This window comes from Lepidothrix coronata, unplaced genomic scaffold (assembly GCF_001604755.1).
Source record: "Lepidothrix coronata isolate B3197 unplaced genomic scaffold, Lepidothrix_coronata-1.0 Scaffold15, whole genome shotgun sequence".
Classification (NCBI taxonomy): domain Eukaryota; kingdom Metazoa; phylum Chordata; class Aves; order Passeriformes; family Pipridae; genus Lepidothrix; species Lepidothrix coronata.
This window is the reverse complement of record NW_016690195.1, coordinates 352,040-372,723: the sequence shown is the minus strand read 5'-3', so window position 1 is coordinate 372,723 and position 20,684 is coordinate 352,040. Positions and strand designations below refer to the sequence as shown.

The 20,684-nt window shown below is 41.0% G+C and overlaps 1 protein-coding gene across 1 annotated transcript in view; it reads right to left on the bottom strand.

Moving 5' to 3' along the window:
• SDC2 (syndecan 2) overlaps positions 1 to 20,684 on the bottom strand; it is a 60,493-nt gene that overhangs the window by 9,462 nt on the left and 30,347 nt on the right. The window contains exon 2 of the mRNA XM_017806416.1: positions 2,673 to 2,784. Within this exon, the coding sequence (XP_017661905.1) occupies positions 2,673 to 2,784 (112 nt within the window). The remainder of the gene's footprint in view (positions 1 to 2,672; positions 2,785 to 20,684) is intronic.

Sequence of the window (20,684 nt, the reverse complement as noted above, 5' to 3'; positions counted from 1 at the left end):
GAAGGTTCTTTCTGTTAGAAATATTACATCACTGAGGATCAAGTAAAGAGAGACAGATTGAACATAATATCAGAAAAACTGATCAATGTTACACCTGCAGGACACTTTCTACATAAAACAAAGATAGCAGTAAGCATAGGAGGAGTAGGGTGGAGAGGATGCTACTTTGCTTCCCTGAACTAAAGACTTCTTGCTTTGTTCAAAAATATTAGATCTGGGTACTGTCACATGAGTTATCTGCAGGGGCATCCAGCTTGTCTCAGTCTACAATGAGACTTTTCCTGTTTTCCTGTAGGAAAGAAACAGAGTGCCAGAGACAGCAAAAGTGCATGCTATACACTCCATCTTCCACCCACAGCTCAAAGTTGAGCACAAAAAAAGAAAGAAAAGAAAGCCAAGGCGTTAGTGTTGGTGATGTCTAGAGCTAGATTCTGTCCTTTCGACTCCACTTTTATGACAGAGATCATAGAAATTACTGAATAGTTAGGGTTGGAAGGGACCTCTGAAGATCATCCAGTCCAACCCCCTTGCTAAGGCTGGGTCACCTAGAACAGGATACACAGGAACATGTCCAGGTGGGTTTTGAATGTCTCCAGAGAGAGAGACTACATGACCTCCCTGGGCAGCCTGTTCAGTGCTCTGCCAGCTTCAATGTAAAGAATTTCTTCCTCATGTTGAGGTGGAACTTCTTGTGTTTTAGTTTATGGCCATTGCTCCTCATCCTGTCACTGGGCACCACTGAAAGGAGTCTGGCTCCATCCTCTTGGCACGCACCTATGAGATATTTAAATGAATTAAAAAGATTCCCCTCTCAGTCTTCTCTTCTTTAGACTAAACAGGCCCAGCTCTCACATTGTCTCTTCATATGAGAGATGCTCCAGACCCCTCATCATCTTTGTATCCCTCAATGGACGTTCTCCAGTAGCTCCTTGTCTTTCTGGAACTGAGGAGCCCAGAACTAGACAAAGTACTCCAGATGTGGCCTCACTAGGGCCAAGCAGAGGGGCAGGATCACCTCCCTCGACCTGCTGGCCGCACTCTTCCTGATGCATCCTGGGATATCATGGACCCTCCTGGCCGCAGGGGCACTGCCAGCTCATGGTCAACCTGTCATCCACCAAGACTCCCAGGTCCTTCTCAGTAGAACTGCTCTCCAGTGGGTCAGCCCCAACCTGTACTGGTACTTTGGGTGATTCCTCCCCAGGTGTAGTACCCTACACTTGCCCTTTATAAACCTTGGGTTAATAAAATCTGAAGCCAGTTCTTTTGTAGTCTTTTCCACTTCAAAAGCAGGGCTGTATTTTGAATTATCCACATCAGAAACAGCCAAACTCCACAGAGGGATGAAAAAAAAACCTAAACCAGACCATTCTTCATACAACTATTTATTGTCAATATATGTCCTTTCCCGAAGCTTACAAAGTCACCAGCACCTGAAGACATGACAGAAGGGGATGCTGACTGAAAGCGCATTTATTCCTGGAGGTCAGAATTTTCCTTAGGCAGTACTGTGAACTGAATGAAATCACTGATTCATTAATTATTTTTTTTCAAATGAAATATTACATCTCTCCTTGAAGAAGTCTACAGCAAGGAGGTCCAATTAAGCCTCTGATCTCACTGGAATGTCAAATTGCCCCTACAGAGGACTCTCAAAACACAGAGTATCACCCAGATACCAATGACCATGGGCCCGGATTTGCCTGGCAGCATAATCAGACCTCTTCAGACTTAATTTAACATATCTTTGAATCACCAAAAGAAAGGAAAAACACAAATTCAAAAAAATCTCAAGTGTGGTTTACAAGATAACATAGACAAGGTGTTAGAAGAAGGGCTCATCCTTTAAAAGTAAACCAGTATGTATAAACATCAAAAGATATATTACAAAAAGTACAATAACAAAAAATAAGTAACATACTTGGACAATAAATGAGATTTCCACAACAGCTCAGCAAATACTCACAACAATAAGGAAATGTCTTTTTCCAGAACTACCATAAAATCCTTCACTTAGCTTTTAATGGTTGAAGCCACCAAGCTAGTCTAGAAGATACTCCTCAAAGAGGCTTTCTAAGAGTAATGATTAATGAGGTTTCACATGAGTTTTTTTTTAAATTTTCAGCTAGCTACATGCCTCTAATGAGTGTTTAAGTCTGAGAAATCAGTATGTTATATTTAAGAATTTCTTTATTCACTATATGCATGTAATTACCTCAGAGAAAACTCATGTTTTTTCGGCAGTATCTAGACTTCTAAAGTTAAAAGAACAACAACAAAAGAGAAATGGACACCATGTTTACGTGAACCTGACTGCATATAAGAGAAAACAAGATTGCTGCTGCTAAATTAGCATTATGTCATGGGAGAACTAAGCCTTGCCTAATCCTTATTACTAAACTCCAGAGAGACCTACACAGAAACCAGAGGGAAAGAAGATACCCAGCAGAGAGAAAATAACGCAGTGAAATGATGCAACTAAGGCGTAAGAGAAAAGAGCAGAAAGTTAATACTTAAAACCCAGCCCGCAGGGGTGCTTAGTGCTCCATAAATAGAGAGATATTCACTGAAAGTATCATCCCCAACTTATAAAGGAAAACTGCACGGCTTTTCCTCAAATAATTGCATTACTTCTTACACTTTTTAAATCAATTTGTGATATGTTGTCTCACCTGAACCTGACCCAGAAGAATAATCATCATCATCAATTGGATAGACGCCTGATGCTTCTTCAACAGAGCTGTTGTCAAGGTATAAATCTTTATCAGAGGTCAAATCTGTTCTCTGGAAAACAGATAAGAGGGAATAGTTAAAAAGATAACAGTTCTCCAGCATAGCAGTCTCTTTATCTTCAGTTCTATTTTTTAAGTTGTTGATGGCACAATGAAGTTTATACTTTCAGATTATGCCCCGCATTCATCTAAGTTGTTATACAAATTTGTAAAAATTACAGCATAAAAAAAAAATCCAAGGCCGCACAATGAAAACCGCACTTCATCTTATTAAATGCATGAATGAATAAAGAGGATTTGCACTCTTCAGAGCTTCTGTAACAAGAAAGAAGCAAATCCCAGGACTGAAGCCCTCTGTCGAGATCTCAAATATACAAATCTATAGGCTGTCACGTGAAGTCTGTTCATTTGATCTCAAATGGGAATGAACAAGAACATGTATCAAGAACTACCTCAGAGGTTAGTTGAGCCAAACGTCACAAAACTCTTTAGAAATTAGAACAAACAACTGGGACTACAGAATACAAATGTTTCTAAGACAGTGCTATTGATTAAGGATTATCACATTTTCAGCCGGATCAGGCAGCATGATGCTCCAATTCCTAAATGAACAAGTCTCTCCTAAAATTTAACTGCAGCTTCAATAGGCTAAAAATTTGGTTTCTTGTAACTAGCACCAGATTTTTATGTCTGCAAGTATTTCTCCACTAAAGAGAGATTCTGCTAAAATCAGCTGAAAATAGAACAAGGTATCAAACATCTTTTAAACTGACAATTCGGGCTTCGAAATACTAGCAACTGCCTTCCTCCACAGCTTTTCTAACAGAGAATAAACTTCCTTATGAGGGCCATGTATCTTTGATGACTGAGAAGGTACTATTATTGCTATTACTTTTACCAGCATTTCTGTGAATGCCTGTTTGTGATGACTTGTTGAAGAAAGTATGACAGTTCTAAATGGATTTTTGAGTAAAAAAAAACCCCAAACACCAAAATGCTATACCAAAATGCATCTATTCTGTATCTCAAATAAGCACCCAAAACTGCTGCTCTGAGTCCCAAATGTTTCCACCTTACTTATTACTGCATGGCATTGACTGCCAATTTTATTCACTGAAGCTTTTCTAAAGGAGTGCCAAACTATGTATGGGGTAACTCCCGTATGCAAAGACTCATATCAGACTTTCCAAGGTAACTTTTTTTCCCAGAGATCTAAAAAATATTGTTGAAAACATTTTTTACTTCTTTTTAGGAGGTTTGTGGCAACAGATTCCTGTTTTAAGCTTCTTCACAGCAAAAAACTGCTCTTCAGTTTTATCTACAATAAAAAATCATTCTTCGTGGAAAGCAGAGAGGCCATGCTGATTATTAGTGTATGTCAGAGTAAAAAGATCTTTGCACCAGGGGTACCTTACACATCTCTGGACAGCTCTAAACTAAAACAACGTTACCCTGGTTTTCTTCTACAGAGGAAAAGAAAAACAACATGATACTTCGTCAAAGTCTACTCCTTCTATGGCCACTTTTCCCCCCACATGGGACATGTTGTGGGGGGGAGGGGGAAAGAACCCTGGTTTTAATATAAGTTTACAAAAGGCCTGCTCTCATCTGCTGTTGGTTCACATGGTCTGCCTGGAACTGGCTGCAGTCCAAAGCAGAAATTCGAGATGACGTCTGGTCACCATCAAATGACTTAATTCCTTTAAAAGATGTCTCCAAAGGAAGTCATGAAGTACCGTGGTAGGTGTATAGGTGGTATTGTAATTAAGACACAGCTGAGACTGTTTCCGTATGGGAAAACAACTCCCTGTCACGGGACAAATATCCTGCTCTTGATCCAGCTGCCACAATGGACCAAGCCACTTCACCCCACTTTACTTCCAGACACAAGCATGGTACAAAAGAGACCACTCCTTAATATCAGGCAGGAAAAAACCAAAACATTTTGAAAAGGAAATGCAGGTGGCTGACCATGAGTGTAGAAAAGCCACACAATATTCAAAAGATATCAGAGGCAGTAAATGTTACCCAATGCCAAATCGGGAAAAAAAAATTGAAGACCTACATCCAGGAATTTCCTAACAATGAAAATTGCATTTGGCAAGAGGTGAGAAATAGCCTGAGTTTGCAAAAGTCGGTGAATGAAAACTAGTCTGGGAACAGAAGCATCACACATCCATCCCCAGAATTTTTTGTGTTAAATAAACATATGAACTTACCAATCATTTATTCCCTAGACCATTTCCCTCTTCTGTCTATGTCAGAAGCAAACTTAGTAAAATTCAAAAACCAAATAAAACCTCCAAAAACTTTCCCCTCCCCTGTCAAAACAAGCAGTCCTGTTTTCTTGCTCTTTCCAGCCTCGCAGAGAACACAGAGAAGACAGAAATGACTCCTGGCAGCTCTTATAACAATTTAGTTCCTGTAAGAACTAAATTAGCTGAGCAGCTAACCCAACCTAGCCCAAACTGCAAGTGCCTGAGCAGCCAGGCTCCCCACCATCATATTCACTCCCTTTCTTTCGATGAATTATGGCTCTTCAGTTGCCAAAAGCTTTTATTTCTTACAGTGCTGGGATGTTCTCAGGATTTAAACCAGCTGAAAACAGAGGAACAGAAAAGGAAGAAAAGCCTGGGTAGCTTTCAGCCCCAATTTCAGAATCCATTGTATTTTTTTCTGGGGATGCAATGGATACAATGTGAAACATTACTTAGTATCTAATACTGTGGATGGCACAACTCCACCAGAATGAGAAAACTATTCCCCACAGTATTATTGAACTAGTACAATATTTACTATAGGAGAAATACATGGTACAGTGAACTCCAAATGCATCCAGATCAGACATCAAGCTCCATCTGAGGAAGATGCCTTGTAGCCTCTCTGACCAGAACCCCTTGCTTCTGCCCACTGGTGGAACTCAGGCAGGACACAAGCACCCTCTCAAACCAAAGGCACAAAGAAGCATACTCTAGCTTAAAAATCCCCAAGCACCTGCACAGATAAATGCATTCATTGCACCGTTCCCAAACAGACTCTCTTTGCAAGCTGGCGAGTAGACTCTTAGTAGGAGCATTCGCTCTACACCCACAGCTTGCACCTTTTATCCCAGTTGTTTAGAAGCACATGGCTGCCTTAGATCACTTGGAATGAAAAATGCCTTAAGGCTAACAATAAAAAGAAAAGTCCAACATTAAACAAAAAATACACGACCATTAAAAATAAGTCTGTGAAGATTAAGCTTAGAAAAATGAGAGATGGTTAACGAAAATAAAAGAATACTTCACGGTGCTTAAGTGAGTATCAAGCACTGAAGCCATGCTTTGCAATTTTATGCTATGTAAAAATAAATTTGATTTAGTATTTGCTCTAGAAATGTTTTCTTGATTGTCAGCTGGGAATCCATGGGGGTCCATGGACTACTTCCAGGATGTTCACAAAAGAAAAGTTGGGAAAACAAGTCTGTAGTCAGTAGGCTTGGACAGAGAAAGGTCTGTACTAGCATTTCAATATGCTTAGGAGGAAAAAAAAAAGTTTGCAAATTCTAGCTACATAAAACTATTTTTAGTTTTTATGAAGGCCAAATATTTAAGGGACTATTACCTATAGCTAACAATTGAAATCAAAGCCCTCATATCACTTTTATGTAACAGCCTTATTTTCAGGCCTATTAAAGCAGCAGGAACACCAGGAAAGGATGCCTCTGTTATCAGTCCTTTAATCTGGCCCTGAAGCCACAAAAACTGCTCGTTACCTCTTGACAGAGATTGCATTCTTGTCCATCATTGTTATCCCACTTATGTTTTTATTCCAAGAATATAATGCTGCAAAATCCTGTGACCCAAATACTTCACATGCTGCATACCAATGACCACTGATTCCTGTCTGGCTATTGACTACACTGGCATAAATCTAAATCTCATGGATGTAGTGTAGATTAGCACCCATTAAGTACTAGATAAAAGACATTTTCATACCAGCAATATGTTGAATTTGAAATATCAAAGTCTTTATTTTACTAAAGCTTACATTCAAAGTAATTTTTAATTTAATAAATTTAGATAATCCAGGACATATTAAAAACAAAAAAATACCCAAGCCCAAACCCTCATTTTGACAGTAAATGAGAGAGGAAACAAAGCAAAAAAGGTTTTCTTGTATCATCATCTCACGAAAGGCATAAATCATTAATCAAAATTACAGCGGAAAAAAACTGAAAAACAATAATCAGACAACAGGAGGATTGGGAATGGATGGCACATTTCATTCAAAAAAAAAGAACAAAGCACCCTGTCATAGCCATTCCCTTTTTCTGTGCTGCTGTTACTGTCTGTCCTCCCATTACGTGGGGGTGATTTAGGAGTAAGACTTTTCACACTTTGATGCCATCTGGATGAAGCCAAGAAAGCTGGTGAGAGGAGCAGTGAAGAAGTAATGTCTACCATGGCTGTCATGGCTGTTTGAAACTCAGACACAAGAGCAATGAGTAGCTGACATAGAAGGAAACATTTTACTATTTACAGATGCATTCAAATTTTTATTCTCCGCCTTTTTGAGTATAAGCATGGGAGAGAGAATTTGAGATTTGCAGCTGGGTTACTAATGGTACATTGCCTCCCTTTTTCCCTAGATGGAATTCTTTTAGATGTAACCTGTTTAGTATGCATGGAACCAGAGACAAATATTTAAAAAGTGATGTTATATTACAAATATCTAAGCCAGGGGCCTCTGAAAATTTGCAAGTGTTACAGCTGTTGATCAGGCAGAGATCTTACACATTAGAAGGAGAAAGAAAACAGATTTTCCTCTTCTATTAATACATAGTGCAGTTACATGCTTGCATAAAAGCATGCTCAGCTGGTGAGTCTGAGTTCACAAGAGTGATGTATTCTTTATATACACTACAATTTTGGAAAGCTAACTACCTGAATGCATTCACCTAAAGCCTCAGGGCCATTGCAGAGGTTCCCATTGAAGGCTAGAGAAAAGGCAGTTGTGAAGAAGCTGTATTTCTCTCTAGGCTTCCTGCAAAAGGAATTATGATCTGTCACCTAACAGGAGTTAGTCCTAACAGACCTCAGCATTGCTGACCTTGAAGCAGGCAGGTATTTCCCATCACTGTTTGCCAATTCTTTGCTTTCCTGGTGTCATCACACCAGGAAAGCTGTCTCACAGGTGAGACTGTCCCATTAAGAGTTTGTTAACCTTGCCCAGGAATCAGTCACGATTTTAAACAAAAAATCTGAAGTGCAAAACTTCAAAATCAGATTTCCACCTCAATGCACCAGATTTTCCCACAGAAACATGCCAACCAGAAGAGCATCCACTTTCCATTTTTCATCATGTTACTAGTTCTCAGAGATGAGCCTCTGCCAGCTCCTTCAGTCTGCAATTCCCTAGGCTGCCCATATGTACCCAACTACAAACATGCAATTTTGAAGGAGGATTTTATGTTACAAGGTATGTTTAGCACTAATTGTCTTAGTACAGATGCCTGCCTTTCCTTTCACTGGTATGCCCTGCAGCTGGGAATAGAAGAAAAGGAGAGAAGTAGTCCCCATTATTTCCTTTCAAGGTGACACTGGCACTTTGAAGAACTCACAACACAAACTTTTCCATGCAAACCCCAGCTCAGGGCACTGCACCAACCATGGTGGGGCCTTCTGCAAAAGTGGTGGTGGGAGGCAGGGTGGTGGGCGATTGTGGAATTTTCTGAGAAATAAGACACTTATAATTGGTGACATCATTTAAGCACAACACTCTAAGGACTCCCCATTTCCTCCCCTGGAGAAACCATACCGATTGCACAATGGTGATGTTAGTAGAGTGGGTACTGGCCACAGGGAAGCTGCCCTGCACCACAGTCTGGGTAATTGTCATCACAGCAAAAATATTCTTTCTGTAACACCAGGCCCCCAGATTGATTTTTCCAAGTTTGAGAGCAAGGGTTTCATACAGAAGTCAATATCTGCATTGCACATTTCCTCCAAATAATTTTGGCAGAGTTACCACCTCCCAGTGTTACCTTAAAATGGCTTAAAACCCTCCAAACACTCCCCAAGGCTGGTCCCTTTCCATGCCAGTCCTCATGCTCATCCACATGCCCAATGTGAAAACCAGCCTTGCCATTGGAACTGCCTGGACTGAATTTGCAAAAGCCATCATCTCCCCCACTGCTGCCTTTGGCCAATTAAATAACAAACTTTGATCGCCATGACTCGTTCTGGAAAGCTCATTTACACAAGGACATTTGTTGCCCTTCTTCGGATAAAAGTGGAAGAGTAAACTGTCTTCGTATAGGTGTCCCCACTAGTGTTGTGTTTGCCTCCAGGGACAGTGTTGGTGCCAGCAGCGGCACAGCAGGCTGTCATCCTGTATGGTGCAGAGCAGAGCCACTACCACAGCTGGAGCACATGCCAGAAAGATTATTCACGCTCCTTGTACCTCATGTATAACTTCCTGATGCTGCACAAAACTATAGCTCTAGGCCTCCAATCTCTCACGACAGATAAAGAAAGGGTTTGACCGCTCGTGGCTGCTGAGGAAAGGCGGAGAGCCCAAAATAAACACAAGTACTGCAAACTGCTTCTACTACTGCTAGTTTCAACAATAGAGGAGTCCACCAAAAGAGCTGATTTACAGAGATTGCCTCATGTCAGAGCCAAGAGCCTAAATATGCTGGCTTTCAAGATGCACACAATCTGTTATGCCAGACTAATTACCAAAACAGAGGCGTATTTGACAGGGACTGCATTAATAAAACAACTCTTGCTGGTGTTAGGCATTTCAGCAGTCTATGTCATGGCTCACAATACAAAAATACACTGCATCCAAGAAGACACCAACAAGCTACCACCACGTCAGCTACTGTTCACTCACGGCCACGTGCCAAAGAAATTACAGTGCTGCAGTTGATAGATTTAAGTTCACACTCTTCACAAAGTTACAGAAACTCGTGTGCCTGTTTTCTAACAGTCATCTATGCCTTTAGAAATATTCCCTCATGTAATTACATGCCGTATGGTACATTATGTGATAACAGAACTTAAAACAGTAATAGGAGAACTTGTTCAAGCTTAACTGAAAATGTTTTTCATCCCATTATAAAGACCACAAAACTGCATAGTGGGTCTTTGGCCTGCTTACAGCTTTGGAGCTGAGGCTTGTCCTACCTTGAGAAGAAAAATAAATGTCCTCTAAAGCTCTGGTCTGTTCGTGGGAAATTCCAATGGAAACAGCTTCTATCTTTCCACTTCTTTTCACAGTGTCTCATTTCCAGTGGTGTATCATTTATCTACTAGATGCACACGGAGACCAAACTTTAGTTTCTAATTCTAACCCTTATCCAAAAATTGTGTTGCCCAGGGTAGGACAGAAGTTGCTGTATGATGATGCAGGAGGGAGGTGAGCGAGCGAGGCAGCGAGATCAAGCAGAGCTTTCTATCTTTACACTTGAATATCAATAGCACAATCTGTGATGAAGGACAGATCAAACAACTTTCTCCATGCTCTCCAGCTACAACAGATTTTACAACAAATATTTAGTAAACGATCAAAAATAGATCCTCATGAGTTATCCTATAGCCTTCCTAGGCTATCCAGCTAGGCTCAAGCCCCTATGAAGCAGTATTAAAAGACTGCTAGCTGAATGAGACCACAGTTGAGCGTGCGACTCCAAAGATGTTTTCATCATCTACCCTGCAGAAGTTACGTATGTCTTCATTCAGTTACAATAATTTTCTGGAAAACCAAACCTTTATCTCTGTGTATTGGCACCACCACTATACTGCAGTGAAGAGCAGTTCTACACAGTCTACAGGTTAGGACCTTCCTAATCCCATGACCACCTAAACTTACTCCAACTTCAAATCGTTACTTAGAAACGATAGAGGGGCCTGGCAAATCTGATATGTCAGCTCAAGCAAACAGTACTGCTGTGCTGTTTATGCAAAGCCCCCAGTTTGACATTATATCACATTCCCTAACCCCCACACCAACAGGTCTTTCCTTGTATGTGAAACTCAGAAATGAACCCTGCAGTCTAGTTGTCGCCTTCACCTTGAAAACCTGAAGACAGCTTAACAGTCAATTACAGTACACAGCAATTCCCGTTTCCCATGTAAAAGCAGAAGTTTAATATCAAAGTTTCTCTGGGCATTCCCAAATTTAAAGATTCAAAGCTCTTTTAGCTTTCATGCCAAGCAATCAGTTGGTGCAAAGAACAGTTTATTCTCAAACTCTGCTTTTGACGTAGGCACAATACAACAGGAAAACTATTTTAAAGGGACTACAGCTGAATCAGTTGTCAAAGTGCTACTCTAGACTGAAATATTAAAGGGCAATGCAGGCAAAACAGCATCAGAAGCCACCAGCCAGCAATGTGCATCACAGATTGATTTATCTCAATTAGCATAGCAATTTTCTGCACATTTTCCAAAAAGCACCCATCGGTTTCCCTAAAAATACGATCAAAACCACCATGCAAATTGTTGTCACAGCTCAAAATGCTAATCATTTTTTTAAAGACACATCAGCCCATGTGCAGACAGGTTAAATTTAAGGCACAGCCATGACCAAGAACCTAAATGCTCCCCTTTGAAAATGCTGAATGAAGAGGTCAGCCTGCCTTTGAATGACCAGTCACAAGTCTGACAGTAACAGGAGAAGCAGGTAGCATTTGGTATAGAGGTCATAACTACATGTACCTGCCTCAGTGCTTTTAAGTCTAACGCACACTGGCTCTTCTACACACACCTCCTCTCTCCTTTCATGCTTTACTGACCTGTTTTGCTAATCAATCACAAGAACTAACACTTATATTTTTGTCCCTCCTCCTGAGAATGTGGATGAATGATTAAAGCTGCCAGGGTAACCTCTCTGGCATGCATGCCAATAACTCCCCACCTAATAGCCTTTCCTCTGCCTTGATGCCCTGGCCCACTGGTGATTACTGCAATCCCTTGAAGTGGTCAAATTGCAGGGCAGACCCCATGGAAACCTATTTAGAGCTGTTCTAGTTCATACCAAAGAATAATGTTTTTAATACAGATTGTTCTTTTTAAAGCCCTACAAATGCAGCTGTAATCAATTGTAGTGGAAGCACTGCAAACCTCCACCAGTTTCAAAAGCCCCGTATTGATTCCTTTCCAGCCCATGGATTTCAACAAAATAACCCCATGCGAGGAATCCAGACTCAACTAACATGAAATCATTTAAATTAAGATCTTTTTGCCATTAGTAGTGAGAATTAGCAATAAACTGTCTCAATCAATTACATTCCTTTCACATAAACAGGGAAGTTACATATAAACCAACTATATTATTATAGCTACATTAAGCACCAATTAAATATTACTAGCAAAAGTTACGTATGGCAACTGAAGTCTGTCAAAGGTGAGGAGGAATCAGACTTCATAGCTTAAAGAGCGAGCATTTTCAGTTTGATATCACTGCTACTCTTTCCATTGGTATAGTCTCTTCAGGCACACAGAGCAAACACAGACAGCATTGAGAGACCAGGTACATGCTTGTGAGATACCTCTTGGTATCCCACATCCCCAAACAGTAAGACAACAAGGATGACTTTATTGCTATTTCCAGGTGTCAACTCCCACTCATCTCACCGGTCTCCAAGATTAAGTTGTTGGATTCAGCATTCTGATCCCATCTTACTTAACTGAATTTTTGCTACAAAGGCTTGGTTTTCATATCCTTTTTTGATGCATACAAAGATAAGAAATGAGTTTACTCTGCATGGGATAAAACACCGCTCTAATAACTTCTACTATAAAAGCAGTTGAGTGAAATCAGAGATAGGGTTTCTTGTACTAGCTACCTGACTTCAGAAGCAGCCTTCTGTCTGGTATGCTGCCCTTCAGGCATGACTTCCCTCCTTCCACCAGGGAGAAAGAACTAGTGCACCATCAACACAAGCCTGCCTGACTCCCCAGCCAAAGATGACAGACAGGCTGAGCTGGGGGGACACAGCATCCTGCCAGCAGTGCCAGCCAAATTCCTAGCCAGGTGGGGTTGAGGCAAGAAGGAAGGATTTTTATCTCCTGTCTTCCCTCTGTCTTTGACTCTCCTGACAGCTCCCTGGGGCTTGCAGTCAGACTGGACAAGGGAACCATGGGGACCATTTCTTCTGAAGATATGTATAGCCCAGAGCTTCATTCAGAAACTAGATGGATATACTGAGCAGAATCACTAAAAGAGAATTTCTACTATACTATTAGGAATTTCTCCCCACACGGTTGCCCATACAATTGCACAGCAAGACAAAACAAGGCAGAGCCTTGGTGAGGCAGTTTGCTGTCAGCCTCCATACCTGTCACACTTCCACACACCACAAAAATTAACATGCACTCATATTCCTAAGAAGAACCAGCCAACATATGTCTGCTCTTAAAAAACCCTACAAATAAACTTGGAAAGCATCAAGTTGAAACCACATACTAGAAGGTACACTAAAATAAAAGGGCTACTCCACAAGCAGTAGAAAGGCTGCTTTCCAGATTTCCTATGTAGGTTCCCCACTCCACCAAAATCCCAGCTCCTGCTCCTTTGCCCTATGCTACTGCCTGCCTATGAGCTGTGCACAGGGATATGGCAGAATATGGATCTAACAACTCTGAAAATGAATATACAGGAGTTTCTCAAAAAAAAGTTTAAACTGGAATTACATAAGGGACTACCTTCATCCAGTACATTATAATTTTTTTTTGGTTTAAAGCATGGTCAAGAAAGATGCTGCTTTAACTGAAGCTTTAGTGATAACATAATCTCTCCCAATTATCATGAGCAATTGCCTTTAATAAAACTGTCTGAAATAAGCATCACATTGATTACCTTCAGCTGATGTTTTAAAAATAATGCTACATAAAACTAGTAGAACAAAAGAAATACAAAAGAACTACATTCGTAATGAAGGTAGGGATAAAATACACTGTATTTTATAAATTTACTTCCCTTAATTTAAAGGAAAGCAAGCCAAGTAAGTTGTTTGACAGCATTTTTAACAGTCATAGGTCTGACTGAAGAGTAAAATACAACAAAGGTTCTTAACGGTATTAAGTGTCTTCTAACAAAGAACAATTCTTTCTTTCTAGCATTCATACTTTAAATCAGAGTTCTGCTGAAGGAAACAAAGATTTCAGTATTTCTATAGCCAAACCTCAAATCTTCATATAGATGTCCCAGCACTATCAATACAAGGTTAGCAGCACTCTGCAATCTTTACTGCCTTATCAAGTCTAAAGCTTTTAAAAATCTATATGCCTACAAAACCTCCTGGAGCTGCTACACATTGAGGATTTCACAGAATTATTGACCTGGGCAGCCTCTTTATCCTCAGTAAGTTATTTTAAGCAACATTCTGCCAGCAAGCAAGTCTCTTTGTTAGGCTTTGTCTGTATTATTGCTAAAGCACTGCTTACAATACAGCACAAAACAGGGAGGTACTAAGCAGAAACCAGAAAGAGGTCTGTCAAATTCCCTTTTTATTTCTTTTTTTCTCCACTTCTTAGATATGTTTCTAATACCCTACAAATCACTGCCCTGCTGCCAGGAATCCTTCTATGCACCTGAGCCACCTCCTGAGAGGGGGCAAAGTGAATGCACAGCAGACAAAACAGACCAAATCCATGGTTTTTTCAGGACCACGTTCTCTAACTAGCGCACTTTCTTTTGCCTTGTTCTTTTGCCTTGCAATTATACACATCTATATCTATCTATATAAATATCTTAGAGAAACAGAACCTAGCAAATGTGTTTACCCACTGAGTAAGAAAACACATTACCTGACTTGGGGGATGAGGAAGAGAACAATAAAGAGAGGTAAATTTCTCAGACTTTAAACTCAAACCCCAAACACTCTGCTCTATTTTTAAATTCCTTATCAGATAAAGGTCTCCAGCTTGAGGATCAGATTTCTTTGGCATGGTAGGAAAAGCAAATTTAAACCCAATACATATCAGCATACATCAAAAAGCAATCTCATGGTCTTGTGCAGGCTCGTGCCTGGAGGTATGAACAGAGAAGGTCAGTGCTAGCACAGCAGTCTTACTTGGATGTAACTTATGAATAGCCACAGTCGAGCAGCCACATCCATTCTTCTTCTACTTTTCTACTTATCAGAAATATTTATGAGGTGATCCTGTTTGGGGAAGCAACTCGTACTTTTAATTTGAAGCTTCATATCTTGAAAGCTTGTGTGCCCAGTGACCCATACTACCCCTTGGTGCCCTCAGAACTACTAGGACTTACCCTGTTTTAATCCAAGGGCACATTATAAAATCTACTCAACTGACAGCCCACATAGGCACAGAGAAGATTTAGATTTGATACCAACTTCTGTATCACACTTGATAACTAGACTCTCAGCTGAGAGTCAAGAGAATTTCTACTAAGGGCTAATTCTACAGAGGAAGCTGCCCAGGGAGAAGGGTAAAAGAGATATAAACTTGAATACAGAAAATCTTTGCTACTGATATTTTATTTCTAGATGTTAGATCAGCTTTTCTATTTCCTTGTTAAGCCTGTACCCTTGCAGAGGGAACAGAAAGAACCAATGTTTTCTGAGTTAACAATTCTGTACTGCTTGTGAGTACCACAAAAAGAGCTTTTAAGCAATGTCTTACGGAAGAAACTAATTCAACACTGACATCTTTCTGCTACTTAACATGGTTAAGGGTTGGCAAAAATAGCAGACACAATGAATAAGTAACCTGTCAACCCTGTGCTATTCTAGATAAAGCATGGATGTATTCCAATTATCTGCACTTTATTTCCAACAGTTCAGCTTCAAAAATACAGCACATAATCTGCTCCATACAGCTGCCAATCAAAGGGACAAATTCTCTTAAGTTTTCTTGCAGATATGTCCAAAGCAATTGCACTTTGCAAGGCTCTTCCCAGATTAATAACAAAACTTTAATTCAAACCACAGGTTTTTCTCTGCAAGCAATAGAAAAAGATTGTTATACTGATGGCATTAGAAAGCTTCTTAGTTCCTGTTTCTGTTTGCTTCGGTAAAAGCATCACTAAGCACTCAGAAATGGAACAAGCAAAAAGGGGTTTCATCAGCCTAAGTGTTACGGATGTCAGCTGCTTAACAGACCTGACCTCGTACAAACCTGTTCACCTCCCTGGATTCTGTGAGCTTAAAAAAAATCCAAGGACAAAGTGGGAAGGTGTAAAAACTCTGCTTAGGGAGACCATACAGCAAGACATTCAGACCACTGCAAGACAGCACAGAATAGTTTTGCAACATTACTAGTAAAGTTGCATATGTATAGCTAAGAAACTAGAGTTCAAGGACTGCAATGCAACATGAAGCAGTATTTTAACATAAGCATCTATACCGCTATGTTTAATAGAAGCTAGATAGAAGAAGGCTCCTGTAATGTGATTTTAGTAGAAAGCATAAAGGAGTTTTCTATCATACAATAATATTGTATTCAAGTTCTTCTCAAATTAGACATTTGCATCAAGAACAAACCTCTCCTCAAAGGGCAGGGCATGAAGGCTGTAAACATATATGAGCAAATTAGATTAAGAAGTTACTGATAAATACAATTCTGCAAACAATACAAATGGAGGCAGCTTTTTATGGCATATTGGGAAGAAGAAGGAGGCAATTGCAACATGTTACATCATGGAAGGCAGCATTTGATTACTTGCTTTGATCAGACAGAAGAGACCAGAAAGACACTGTCACATGCCATTCTCAGGGACCATAACTGAGGGAAGGCAGATGATGACCAAGAAGCATTTGAGAACTGAGAATGTGAAGATCATTCCTGCTGAAAATTAAAGTTATGTCAATAACTGATGTCTCTTCTTAAAAGTCACTCATAAGTTCATTCAACTACATAATGACACAATAAACAAAGACTGCTAGGCGGAGGAACAAAATACCTATTGGCATTTTGATAAAGCAGACTCATCAGCTCATTTCATTTCTTTAAAAAACATGAGTCTGTACTGGACACATGCCCCTAAAACTAGTGATACTTGTTCAGTGGAATACATAGCTGCACTTCACTTGCAGAAAAAACTGGTTTATTGAGATGTGCTGGCACCTTGAGAGTTTGCTGTGCTGAAACTGCTCACCTCACAGCCTGACAGAGCACAGGCCCCTCTAGAGACCTAAGGCCCCAGCCCAGCTCCTGGCAGGGGCTGTCCTTCCTCCAGTAATTACATGTGCACACACACAGGCCCATGGAGCACTCCCCCAGGAAGCCTCTGATGGGCTGGGAGAGCCGATTACTACTGGCTTACAGCTCAGATGTATGCAACCGAAAGGCTTAACAAGCCTCCATTTAATTCTTTTTAAGTGAGTCTGAAGGGGGGGGGAAATGATGGGTTATGAAGAACACCACAAAAAAAAGTGACATAAAACAAAGTGCAAAGCTGTGTGGTGACACCTCAGCTCCCAATTACCAGTGTGAGGGCAGCATCAGGAGGCCTCCATGCCTCCTGGAAAGGCAGCAATCCCTCTTTATTTCCTCCCCAGACACCATGTCCTACATGAGCCCATTTAAAATTTTAAAAAGAAAGACTAAGCCATGCTCTGCAGATCTAATATTTTTGAAATCGGCTTTGGAGATCACAGGCTATGGAGCAGGAGGGAGAGGTAAAGGCCTGTCCTGCCTGCTCCCCTGCCCATGGCATCGGCAGCCACTGGCCCTGGGAATGCTGCTGCTCCTCCAGTGCACCATTTCAGCAGCCTCCAGCTTCAGGCAGGCAGCAAACAGCACTGAGAGCCAAAAGCATCCCTCCAGGCAAGTTACAGCCTGCTTTTACAGACAGTGAGGCGTTTTCTTTGTTACTTTCCCAGTAGGGCTGGTTTGAAGTGGCACACTATTTGCATTCAGAGAGAAAAACCTCATTTTGTCATCAGAAAGTTGGGGAGAAATTTCCAGCAAACTATCTCCAGGCATGTGCCCACTGGACACTAATCTGTCCCCGCTCACTTTGTGCCAGCTCTCACGCAAGCCCAGCTAGCACTGGCCAGCCAATGGGGCCTGGTTTTTGAAACCCCATTTTGTGAGAATGAGAGAGGGCTGTATTGTTCCCCTCTCTGTGTTCATTACAGCCACAATTCAGAGGTAACACAAAATGGAAAGCACTTGAGTTTGGAACAGCCAACTGCAGTCCTTCAGCACTTACTGAAACAAAGGATAAAAGTAGCATTTAAAGAGTTGACCACAAAACCTTAGTATATACATTCTGTACGATGAGGGATGGGTGCAGCAGTATTGGGTTTTTTTGTGTCATTTCTTTTTTAAACCAATATATGAGATTCAAATAAAGGGATAGTTAAGGATACCTCACACCACTGTTCCATCTTATACTATCTTAGGAAATTAATATCCATTATTGATTTATAAACAGGATATATAGTATCCTCTATATCCTAGGATATCCTATTATCAATTTATAATCAGCCCTGTCATCTGTAAGTTAAACTTATGTTCACTGAAAGAGTTGCTAAGAGGAGCAAGTTTTTCCCTCATTTTCAAGCTTACTCCATTGGATCACACAGCTGAAGGTTTCCATCTTGCTGGAGAAGATTGTCATTCATGACATTATGCAGCGCTGAAGAAGCCAAACAGATTAAATGGACATTTGCATTTCCAGTCTGCTATAAAAGTGGTTTATACCAAGCAGTGTTTAAACAGTAAAACTGTCTGCAATTGCTGCTCTATAATCTGTGGGAAATCAATCAATCTCAACACTGAGCTTCCATTACTGCTTCTCAGCAAGCAGATGGAAAAATTTCCAGGGCACATACTTCTTGTTTATACCCCAGCGCTAAAGAGGAATTAAACACAGATTCAGTCTGCATTCACAGTGATTCTGGCACACATCAAGCCTCAGGCTTGTATTTTCAAAGCAAAGCACAGAAAGTATCATGACACCTCCAGTTATGGCAGCTATTTGGCATGTTACTTCCCCTCTGAATGTATCATTGCAATAAATACTCTCAGGACTTGCCAAAGCAAAGCAGAGTATCCCATCAGAGCCCTCATCCTCAAGCTGTTTGAAATCTCAGCACTTCAGAAGAGAGGTGCTCAGAGAGAGCACAGGACACAGCTGTGGTCCTGTGCCACCAATGGAGTCTGGCTGCTCCGGCTGGAAGCCAATGCAAGCAACGGCATCAAACTCAACGTCTTTTTCAGACTTGTTGCTTGATGTTGTAATGACTGTGGGATTAAGACTGTGTTGTTGGGGATTCAAAGGCTTACTTCTTTTAAGAGCGTAATCTACGTTGACATATTTTGGTTAAGATCTAAGTGTCTCTTGCTCTTAGGGAGCTACATGGACACTGCCAGAAAACACTATGCACACCAGTAGCTGACATTTCTGCTCAAGAAAACTGAAGGTGTTTCCACTTAAGCAGGGGAGGGCCAAGAAGGACATGTGGGCACTCTGGCCCAGGTACAGGATTTGGGTTGGAGTGAGGTCAAAGCTAAAGAGGCCAGGTAGCTCCCAGAGGCTCAGCACACCTTGTGACAGGGTCACACCCGGATTACCCTGCTTCCTCAGCTGGATGTCAACAGGCCCAGGCCATCCCTCTTACGCAGGAGATGGCTTCCAGAGGGGATTAACGCTCAATCTTTACATGTTCCTTTATTCTGTCATGCACAGGTTGTTGCACGGTTCTCTCTGGCATGGTATAGAAAGCATATGACTAACATCCATCACCTGTTTATCCCTTCACCCTTGCCCCAAAGCCAGGTTTCATGTGACAGAGCCCCTTGCTTTATCTGAACTGGGTGGACAGGTTGTCCCACAAATGCACCAGTTACATCATTCAATTTATTGTGGCCAAAGTGAAATAGTTTTCCATAAGAGGGATATCAGTGTTTGAATTCACACCTCTCTGACAATTCTCTGACAACTAGTTTAAAGGCAGCTCCTGCCCCACGTATTTATCCATTAATAAATCCTGAGTGTCTAGCAAGTGCCTGGCATGGTAGCTGGTCAGGACCAGAAGCACAGAGGAAGGGTACTGCTCCTCACTCATCTCTGCTGCTGACTGCAGCCACACAACCTCAATAGTGTCTCCTACATGGGCTAAGGGTTTCAGCTGTCCTGATGAAAACTGCCACGGCCTGAAACATAACATCAGCCTTGGATGAAACCTAAAGTATTTTTGCAATGTTATCTGCAACTACTCCTACTCTCTGTGTCCCTCTGTTTGGCACAGGGAGACAAAGGTTAAAGTGAGTCCCTGAAGAGTCATATGCACACTCCTTTCCCTCTCAGTACCTATGTACAATTAGATCTAATAATTGCTAATAGATTTCACTTGAAATTTTGAATCCACTGGCCTCATGCTGGATTATTCAATCAGAGCTTTAATACAGTGGCAGTCTTGGATGAGGTGGGAAGACAGAAAGTCACTGTATTTCAAGCACCTAATTTTACTTCAATTCAGAGTAGCTAAATTTAGGGCCAAAAGGTCCTTCTACAGATCAGCGGAGAGAGGTAAATTTCTCCAGAGGGTTGTTCACAGTCCTCAATTTATGTGTGAATTCAGACTCCTCAGTTAACAGTTGAACAGTCTTTCCAACACATGTTAAGCAAGGGAGGCAATCTCTGACTGAAATGGCACCTACAACATCATATTCCAGTAGGTCTGAATGAGTTTTGGAATAAAACAGTAGAGAGGCACATTGTAAAAACAGCAGATCATCTGCATCTTCCAGGGGAATAATTACCATGAAAACAGAACATTTATGAGGCTTGGAAAGAAACCTCAGTACCCCAGAGCTGCCGTAAGATGCACTGAAAAACCTCAAAACCCACAACTTCAGGCTGCAGACACGTACTTGTGCAACTGACAGTTCCAGAAAGAGACCTCTGTTCATTTGTACTGACACAGTATAACCCAAACAAGTAGGTGACTCGTCCCTGGACTGGGACAGTAAGTAGTCATTTCTC